Here is a 9,997-nt window from a genome sequence, read left to right on the forward strand (position 1 = left end):
GCACGCCTCACCCCACCAGGCTGGGGCTGGCCCAGAGCCACCCTGCAGCCCGTTAGCAAGTCTTGGTCCCACACAAGCCAAGTGGTGTCCAAGTTTCCCTGTCCTTGTGGGTAAAGGGCGGGGGTGGGGGGCGTCGACAGCACCTACAGCGAAAGATCATTGGGAGAATTACAGGAGTTAACCAAGAGGGAAGGGGTGTCACCGTGTGCAGCCCCAAATACGATGGGGCTGGACCTGGTGGCCAGTGGGAGTTTTAGGAGGACTGTCCTGGTGGCAGCCTAGAGGACGCGTAAGGGGGACAAATCTGGAGCAGAGAGGAGGCTGCTGCACTGACCTGACCCCTTCCCTTGGGGCCTGACTCAGCCCTGCCTGCTGCCACCACACCACTGCCCCTCTGTTTGCAGGGGCTGCGGCTGGGCTGGGTGCCGGCGTGCCCGGATTTGGAGTTGGTGCTGGCGTGCCTGGCTTTGGGGTCGGTGCTGGAGTGCCTGGCTTTGGAATTGGTGCTGGTGTGCCTGGCTTTGGGGCCGGTGCAGGTGAGGGGCCTTTTAAAGCTGGGCAGAAATTCTGCCCTGAGCTCAGAGGAGGGAACAGCCTCCTCCTCTCAGCATATCCCCCAGCGTCCCTCTAACTGCCAATTTGGGTCACCACTCAGGGCTGCATGGCAACTAGTCCATTCCCCGTGAGACATTCCTCAGAGACAACTGAGGTAACAGATGCAAGCAGGACAGGCAACAGGGCCTTAGGCTGCCAGATTTCAGAGTATCTGCCTCCTAGTTGGGGTTTCAGAGTGACTGCCTCCTGGTTGGGGGTGGGTGACAGTGCTCCAGAGAGAAAGCTCAACCCCCCAGAGAAAGAGGATGGAAATCCCTGGGGTCAGTGGGCATAGTGTGAGTCAGTAGTGTTCTGTAGTCAAGGGGGCCACTAGGATCTCCAGCTCTTTATTCATGGCTACTGAGCCCCTCTGTGTCCAGCCTCAGGTAGGCCATGCTGGGTCTGGAAGAGATGGAAGGGGAAGGGATTGAAGGAGGAGGCACAGTGCCTCCCTTAAGCACCCCATACTAGACTAGCAGGGACACAGTCAGATACCAGGGTTCTATACTCAGGCAGGATGAGCTGATGGCTGGGGAGCTGCATCTTCAGGGCTGTGAAAGGAGCAAAGGAGGCCTGAGGAAATCAGGGAGGGCTCCCTGAAGGAGGCAGAATACCCAGGCACAGAGCTCAGCTGTTGACCACTCCCCTCTTTTCCTTTATCCCCAGTACCTGGGCCCCTGGCTGCAGCCAAAGCAGCTAAATATGGTGAGTGCACCCACAATCACCCCACACATACACAACTCCCTTGCTGCCCACCCTCCCTGCCCACACCTGGACACCAATTCCCACTCCCAGCCCAACCAGCACCCAGGGCCCAAGCCTACAACCCAGGCAGGGTAGGGACAGACAGGATGGAAAAAGGCAGTGATACACATATGAAGGTTGAGCACAACTGGCCTCTACCCACTAAATGCCGGCCGTGCCTCCAGCCACTGTGACAATCAAAAGCCACCCCTGCACTTCCCAGCAGCCCTGGTCAGCATGCACCCCCCCTCCATGGGCTCCGAGGACATGGCAGACATGCCATCTTCTCTGGCGGTCCAGCCTGGCCACCCCTACACTGCCCGTGAGCCTGGCATTCCTGGCCTCCTGGGGGCCAGGCCGGGGTCTCTGCCAGGGAACCACCAGTAGGCCCCAGCCAGGCCACTTGGGGCAACCTTCCACCTCGGAAACCCCCTTTCCTTACCCCCCACAGCCCCTTTCCTGCTTGCTGCTGGCTGCTTTGTCAGCCTGGGCCCCATCTGTCCAGGAGCCAGACAGCCTGGGGTCAAGCCACGTCCTGTCTGTGCGACATTGAGCATGTTGTAAACCCTCTGCTGTGCCTCAATTTGCTCATCTGTGAAATGGGCATTTATAATACTGTCTCCCTTTCTGGTTGCAATAAACAATAAATAGGCTAATAAAACATAAAGTACTAACAAGTGTCTGGCACAGAGAGTGTCCTGGAGTGTTAGCTGTCAATAGCAGCCCTAGGCAATGATCAGAACTTACAGTGGAAGACCACAGATGGTGCGTCCTTCCACTCTCCAAACATCTGTAAAGTGAGCAGAATAAGAATCAGCATCCCTTTATAGAGATGGGGAGATGGGTCAGAGGGGCCTCCCTGTAATGAGGGGGGAAATCAGGATTTGAACCCAGGACCGTCAAACTTGACACCAGAACCCTATCCTGGCAGTGACAATCACTGCTGTTCCTCCCCTTGGGGCTCCCAGCACTAGGCCTGGGAGAAGGAGCATCCTGCAGGCCTGTGTTACAGACAAGAAGTCTGAGGCCCGAGTGGACCCCTGTTCTGTTGAGAAGGGCAGAGCTGGGACCTGGACCCTGGGGTCTCAGAATGGACTTCCTGTCCATTGCTCCTTCCACCAGGTCACGTGGCCTTGGTCCCCAGTCTGTATGCCTACTTTCCCTGGGGTAGGGAGACCCTGTTCTCCAGAAATGAGGGACTGACCATTCTGTTCCCTCTTCACAGGAGCAGGAGGGCTCGGGGCTCTTGGAGGAGTGGGTGTCCCAGGCGGTGTGAGCGGTGAGCTGAAACCCCAGGATGGGCACAGCAGGGAGGGTGCCTGACCCCATCAAGAGTCTCTCCCTGAGCTCCCTCTGTGTCCCCAGGTGTTGGACCTGCTGCCTCCGCAGCCGCTGCCAAAGCTGCAGCCAAAGCCGCCCAGTATGGTGAGCTCTTGCCGGAGGAGTGTGGGGGAGCTTCTGACTATGTCCCACGGAGCACATATTTCCTGCTCCCCCTGGCCTGTCTCCAGAGCCCCTGTGCTCCTCACCCTAAGGGGGCCCATCTCCCCAGCGCCCAGTCCACCTCCCAGCCCCACTGCTTCCCTCGAAGGCCCACCTGGGCCCTGTGCTGGTACCTCCAGTCCCTCTGCAGGCAGCCCTTCTGGGGCCCCCTGCTTTGACCAGTGCTGGTTTAATGCACAGATCTCTCCACAGGCCTTGGGGGAGCTGGAGGGCTCGGAGTGGGAGGACTAGGCATCGGAGGGCTTGGGGCCAACGGAGCCGTCCCAGGCGTTGGGGCCTTTGGAGGTGAGAGGCCACTCTGCAATGAGTGAGTGCATGGTGGGTCCGTGGGTCTGCATCCCTGCCCTACTTTTGCTGAAGCTGCCATCTCTGTCCCCACCTGCCCTCCCCGCAGTGGGCCCCGTCTTCTTCTCCAGGTTCCTGCAGCCCTTGGGCGTGCCCAGCCACCAGCGGGGCCAAGGGCTGTCCCCTGTAGCTGGGTCCCCTGAGCCTCTCCCTCTACTCTCTCTTTCAACCCACTGACCACTTCAAGTGGGAGCTCATTGGAATGATGATGGTTATGCCCATTTTCCAAAGGAGAAAACCAAAGCTTGGAGGGAAATGATTTCCCCACACTCTCCGCTATCAAGGCAAGCCTCGTGTGGCCTTGACTCATTCTTGAGTGACAGTTGTGTTCCCCTCACCTGAACCAGCCTGGAGGTTGCTTCTTGTGCTCTGCACAAGAGGGGCTCACCGTAGGCGCTTAACAAAGACTATGGCGAGTCGGGATGAAGGAGGGATGGAGGGATTGGCAGAAGGATGAGTCAGTGGGCAGTCGGGTATGGGTGAGTAGGTCAGGGCAAAGGGTGACTCTGGGTGGGTGGGGTGCTCCTGGGGCCTCATTGCTCCCCTTCTCCCCAGGTGTGTCCCCAGCTGCAGCTGCTAAAGCAGCCAAATACGGTGAGTAGCTGTCTGGCACTCTCCCATGCTTAGGCCTGACCGCTGCTAGCACCCCCACCCCCCTCCATCCTCACCCCCACTCCCGACTCAGGCCTGCCCACAGCGACCCCTGAGGTCTGTCTAGGATGGCCCTGACCCCAGAACCCAGAGGGGACGCTCAGGGCCCCTTAAACGCCTGATCCCCATACCTGGCTCTTCTCAGATGCTGCTGGCCTTGGGGGTGTCCCAGGAGTCACCAGGCAATTCCCACCTGGAGGCAGGGCCACCTCTGCTGTGAAATCCCCAGCTCCACCCCAGTTTTAGAGGAAGCCTGCCTGGCTAGCAGTTGGGGTCCCAGAAACTGAGTCTAGCACAGGGACCCGGAGAGATAGTGAACAGGGGGCGGGCCACGGTGGCTCAGCAGGCAGAGAGTTCTCACCTGCCATGCCGGAGACCCGGGTTCGATTCCCGGTGCCTGCCCATGCCAAAAAAAAAAGAGAGAGAGAGTGAAGAGGGCACCCCAGGAGAGGAAGCATCCCGGGCAAAGGGGTAGGTAGGTGGGGAGACCACCACAGACCCCAGACCCCAGCTGAGGAGCCGGGGCAACAGAGCTCCACGCCGGACCGCTGGGCAGGGACGGGCCGGTTGAGAAAGCCATGCCGGCTGCAGGTGGGAACGGGGAAGGGGGTGGTCCTGGGCAGAGGGGCTTGGGGAGGCCAGTGCTGGTGCAGGCAGCCTGCCCCCCTGCCAACCCCAAATCTCTCCTGCAGGAGTTGCAGCAAGACCGGGCTTTGGATTGTCACCCATTTACCCAGGTACGCCCGGGCTTCCTGCCGGCCGGTCCCTGTCCCGGAACTCTGGCCATGCCCTCCCCCGCAGCCTCATCTCCTGCACAGAGGGGCTGAGTCAGTTCCCCGGGGTGAAACCCCTGACCTCAGATTCTGCACAACATATCCTGAGCCGTCCCAGGGCCTCCCCCCTTTATCCTCGCTCCCTCCGAGAAGGAGCATCCCCTTTTCCAAAACCCTTCTCACGCCTCCCGAGGCCGCTGGAGGACAGATGGCTTTTCCCATCTGCTCCAGATGAGTCAACCCTAGGTTCCGAGACTGTCAGGGACCCGCCTAAGGCCCCACTGTGTGAGCCACTGGCCCCCAAGACCCCAACTCGGTCCCTCTAATAAGCCGCTGGGCCCCCGGGGTCTCAGGCTCGGCCCGTGCAGTCCCCCGGGCATGGCGGGGTCCCCAGGAGGGGGCCAGCTCTCAGCCGCTCTCCTTACCTTGTAGGTGGTGGGGCTGGGGGCCTGGGAGTTGGTGGTGAGTCTGCAATAACTTGTATTTTCCCCATGGCGAGCCCAGCTAATCCAGTTTTGGGGAAAAAGAAAGGAAATGAAGGCAGCTTAGTGCCTGGGGTCCTGTCCTAAGCAGGGCCCGGGGCCTGTGCTCTATATGCGGGGGACAGGGGAGTAGAGGCCTACTGAGGGAGGGGCAGAGTGGCCATGGCCCCGCCAGGCTGCTTCTCTCCAGGGAAGGGTTCGAGGAAGCCCCCAGGGGAACCTCAGGAGCAGAAAGTGGGCAGAGGGGTCCAAGGATCCCCATTCCTGGGGGTCCCAGCCTAGCACTTGGCCAGAACCAGGAGCGAGGTGGGGTCTAAACGGAGAGACAGACAAGGTCCGGTGGAAAGGGCAGTAGGCTGTGTGAGCGAAGGAAGAGAAGGGTCAGTGCCAGGGGGTGCGCGGGGTGGGAGGAGACTGAGCCCTGGAAGCTTGTCCAGGGTCTGTCTGTTCTGGGGGAGGGGGTTTGCCCACTCAGCTGCTCAGGCCTCTGGGGCAGGATGGGGGCTAGACAGGAGGGGGTGAGGGCTGGAGTCGGACCCTTGGGACACCTGGGGGTGGGAGACCTTGGAATCCGGCTGTGGCAGGAATCAGGGGTTCTGACTGGTGGCCCGGCCCCTTCCCCAAACCCCACAGGAAAACCTCCCAAACCCTACGGAGGGGCCCTGGGAGCCCTGGGATTCCAAGGTGAGCAGGGCAGGGAGGAAGGAGACAGGATGGGTATGTAGGCCAGAAAAGGGGAGGCCTGGCCAGGGGTGGGAGACTGGGGGGACCCCACCCCTTCTCCCTCCAGCACTGATGTTCAGTGCCTTGGACCAAGCCTGGTGGGGCCTCCCCAAGTCCCTTACCCTGCTGCCCACACCCCACCTGCAGTGGGTCCGTGAGAAAGAGAAGGGATGAGAAGGGAAGATTCTGAGGTGCTGGGAAAGAGAGCGGGAATGAATGAGACAGCAGGAGGCTTAGAGGCAGGGAAATTGTGTGTGTGTGGGGGGGGTGGTGGTCAGGGGGACCCCAGGAGCAGGCAGGGAGGGTTGAGGCCACCACCTTGCTCAAAGGTGCGGACATGCCTCTGGGGAGTGCGGCAAGCGGATCCTAACCTCCTCGTAATGCCCAGAAAAGTCCCAAAGAAACTGCAGCTCTGCCCCTGCTGCTCCTCAGGCCCCCGGGTCCCTTCATCCTGCCTTCTTCTCACTACACAGAGGAGGGGCAGAGGCTGGACCACACTGGCCCTTTCGGGGGTGCCTGGCTCCCCGTCTGGCTCCCATCCCTTGTGGCTCTATCATGGTGCTTTTAAAACAAGGATGAGCATGAGAGACCTGGGTTGTGCCCCTGCCCATCCCTGCCCTATCCGTCTGCTCGCTGCCACCAGGTGGCGGTAACGTGCCACATCTGGGACCCCAAGGCTCTGCTACCAGACCAAGGCACCTTTCCGGTCACAACTTGATAACTGAATAAAACAAAGTTCACTAATAAGACCCTCCCCTGGAACAGCAGGAGACTGGGTTCGAGTCCCAGCTCAGCCACTGGCTAACATTGTGGATGAGTAAGATTCTCCCTCTCTGAGCCTCAGTTCTCCATCTGAGGCCCTTTCTGCCTGCAGTAAGCCAGGCCTCCTGCAGTCCCATCTCCCTTGATGGAGGCAGCTCAGAGCCACTCGCTAACAGGTGGCCCAGACACCCTTGCCCAGGCCTGGCCCTTCCCCAACCTGCCCCGTGTTCTCAAACACGTTCCTCTACCTTCTCTGAACCTGTTCCTGACGTTTGTGCGACGGAAGGGGTCCGAGGCCGGCCTGGGGTTGTGGCCTGGCTCCTTGTGGTTTGTGGGGGGGCCTCTGTCCCAGCTGTGATGCCACGTGCGTGAGAACAGCTTGGCGGGTGGACAGCAGCTCAAACAGCAACCAAGGGGGCCCCGACTGACTGTTGCATGTGCTCTCCACACACACAGGTGGGGCCTGCCTGGGGAAATCCTGTGGCCGGAAGAGAAAGTGAGCTTCCTGGGACCCCTGAATTGCGACCTCATCAACGTTGGTGCTACTGCTTGGTGGAGAATGTAACCCCTTCGTGACCCACCCCCCATATCCCCTCCTAAGTTGCCGCCCCAGGAGGGGCCGGGACAGGCCGGGCGGCCTTGGAAATCCACAGGGCAAGGAAATGGGAGAAGGGTGGCCAGGAGGACCCCCCACTTCAGAGGCCAGGGGTGGGTAGGCTCAGTCCCCTACCCCCACCCCTTTCCACCCAGGAGCTCCCCCTCCACACATTCTCCATTTCCAGGGGAATTTGGTGCTATGTGCTGGTGCTCTCACTTTCCGGGGGGGGAGGGAGGAGGGAAGGGCAGCCCCTTGGGGAACCCCCTCCCCAGGGCTCCTCTGAAGATGGTGCAGACACTTCCTGGGCAGTCCCACCGCCCCCTGCCCACCAGGGCCCACCCCTTGCTGCGGTCCAGTTGATAACTCAAGCACCTTAAGCCTCGAGCTGGATTCGGTCACACCCTCCCTTGCTCCCCCTCGGTCCCCTCTCCCCCAACAATTGCCGTCCCCCTCTTGTGGGGTGCCTTGGGGCGGGGAAATCCCCGTTGGGAAGTTGCCCCCTTGCTCTTGTGGAATCCGTCCGCCCAACAGTCCAACCGCCTGTCCCTGTCCCCAGTTTACTGGCTGGCGCCACTAGCCGGCCGGACGCCCCCACCGTCAACACAGTGAACTTGTCGTGGCAGCCTGCGCCCCTCCCCTCCCCCATTGCACCCCCCACCCACCCCCTGCAAAGGGGCCCCACGGAGTCGAGGGTGTGAGGGGCTGTGCTGGCCGGGGCGGCAGGACTCTCCTCCCAGCCTTGGACCCCCCACACGCAGTACTGTATCCCCTGAACCCCCCTCAAGCCACTGTACTTTGGAACATTGCCCAGCCCGCCCCGCCCATCTCTTTGTGTCTCGCTGTGATAGATCAATAAATATTTTATTTTTTGTCCTGGATATTTGGGGATTGTTTTTGACTGTCGATGTTCTCTTTGGGTTTTATTTTTGTGGATCATTGAAAAAAAAAAATTTTTTTTTTTCTGATCTGGGGAGCTGTATCCCCAATAGAAAGTTCATTTTAATCACTTTGGTATAACTCTGGATGAAACACTTTTTTTTTTTTAAATAAGAAAAGAGAATTAACTGCTCTGAAAAAGAATAATAAATGAAAACCTTTTCAAGGAACTGTGTCCCGGCCTCCTCTGTGCTCCTCCAGGCATCTTCGGCTCCCCGGGAGCCCCGCGAGCAGGGCTAGGCCGTGGGGAGCCTTCCCACACGCGGTGGGTCTGCAAGGAGCTGGCCCACGCGGGCACCTGCCATCCTGGTCCTTCCTCACTTCCGTGTGCCCTTAAACAATAAAAGCCCTGGGGGAGGGGAAGCAGGTGCCCGGGCCAGCACAGCTGCACCCAGGCTCGGCCCCGAGCGGGTCTCCTCCATGGAGGTGGGCTTGCCCACCCAGTCTCTGGACACAGAAGATGCAGCCAGAGCAGGGTAGGAAATGAAAGGGACCCCACACACACCCCCACACCAACCCCTTGGCCTTAATGAAGAGCCACATAGAGGGGAGATTGGCCCAATCTTTGGGGAGCAAAAGAGACCACCCAGGAAACCTCAGAAGATGGGCCCCAGTGAGATGCTTATTGTGCTCTGAAACATTTCCAGTAAGGAAGACCCCCTCTCACCCCGGGCCCTGTATAAGCAACTGCTTCATTCACTGCGAAATCCGCAAAGGACACCCTGCAGGCGGTGCAGGGATATTCAATAACACCTGAGATGCAGGCATGAGAGCCCACCCCCAGGGCACACCCCCACCTCCACAGCCACCCCCATCCCTACTGGATGAAAAATCCATGAGCTACAGGGACGTGCCTGTCTGGAGCCCACCTACCCACTTCCAGGCCATACTCTCAGCCACGGACCTGGAATTCCCTCCCCACGCTGCTGAGCCTGCTTCCAGGGCCTATGTGGCCTCATGTCTGCATTCACCTTCCTGACAGCAGGCCCTGCCACCCGTGTGTGCACCCCAGAGGCAGGGGGAGGCAATGGGGCGGCTGTTTGTCGAGTGGGCGGATGAGATAACACGTGCAGACTGGAGTTTCTGTGCATTTGCTCACCAGGGCAATGCCAGAAGGGGCTGGGGCTGGAAAGAGAAGGGGGTGGGGGTGATGGCCAGGGAGCACTTCTCAGAGGATAGTAAAGGACAAAAAGCAGCTTACCAGGTAAAGAATAGAGGAAGGAGGAGGGTAGGGTCTTTGAAGCAAGGGCAGTAGTAGGAAGGCCCAGAGGGCAGGACAGTCAGAGGTATTGGGTGAGAGGGAGCCGAGCTCAGCAAGCATGGAGAATTTGATCAGAAGCAGTGAGGTGGGGGGCTCAGGGAGACCCAGGAAAGGACCACTGTGACAGTCCAGGGAGGGGTGTCCCAAGAGTGGTGGCCAAGGAGATTCATTCATTCACTCATTCAACACTTCATTCATTTCTCCCTGGCTTCCAGAAATTGGCAAGCCCCAGCATCCAGCCCTGGGCCTAGCTGTCTCAGTTTCCCGTCCATGACTTTAAGCCCCACCTGTTCATTGGCAACTTCCAAATTGACACCTCCAGGAGGGACCGCTCCCCTAAAGGCCAAACATTCCCATTCAACAGCAAATTCTTAACTTCTCCCCAGAAAATTAAGTGGCCGGTTCACTCTCTGCCTCCAGATCTTGCCCCAAATATCACCTTCTCACAGGGTCTTTCCCTTTCTAAAACTGCAAACCGCAACCTCCTTCCCTGCTCCGGCTCTCTTTTGTCTGTCCCTGCCTTCTCTTCCTCCAGTGCACCTGTCTTCATTTGCCAGGTTGCTACAACAAATACCACAGACCAGTCGGTTTAAACAGCAGAAATTTAGTGCCTCAGTCTGGAGGT

At 59.3% G+C, this 9,997-nt stretch overlaps 1 protein-coding gene across 5 annotated transcripts in view; it reads left to right on the forward strand.

Moving 5' to 3' along the window:
• ELN (elastin) overlaps window positions 1-8,281 on the forward strand; it is a 31,936-nt gene extending 23,655 nt beyond the window's left edge. For all 5 annotated transcript variants that reach the window (XM_077140961.1, XM_077140958.1, XM_077140960.1 and 2 more), the window contains 8 exons: window positions 405-536; window positions 1,261-1,299; window positions 2,564-2,617; window positions 2,704-2,763; window positions 3,034-3,126; window positions 3,742-3,780; window positions 4,530-4,574; window positions 7,034-8,281. In XM_077140961.1, coding sequence (XP_076997076.1) covers window positions 405-536; window positions 1,261-1,299; window positions 2,564-2,617; window positions 2,704-2,763; window positions 3,034-3,126; window positions 3,742-3,780; window positions 4,530-4,574; window positions 7,034-7,077 — 506 coding nt within the window. In that variant the 3' untranslated portion in view covers window positions 7,078-8,281. The remainder of the gene's footprint in view (window positions 1-404; window positions 537-1,260; window positions 1,300-2,563; window positions 2,618-2,703; window positions 2,764-3,033; window positions 3,127-3,741; window positions 3,781-4,529; window positions 4,575-7,033) is intronic.
• The last annotated feature ends 1,716 nt before the right edge of the window (window positions 8,282-9,997 follow it).

The sequence above is a fragment of the Tamandua tetradactyla genome, chromosome 23 (assembly GCF_023851605.1).
Source record: "Tamandua tetradactyla isolate mTamTet1 chromosome 23, mTamTet1.pri, whole genome shotgun sequence".
Taxonomy (NCBI): Eukaryota; Metazoa; Chordata; class Mammalia; order Pilosa; family Myrmecophagidae; genus Tamandua; species Tamandua tetradactyla.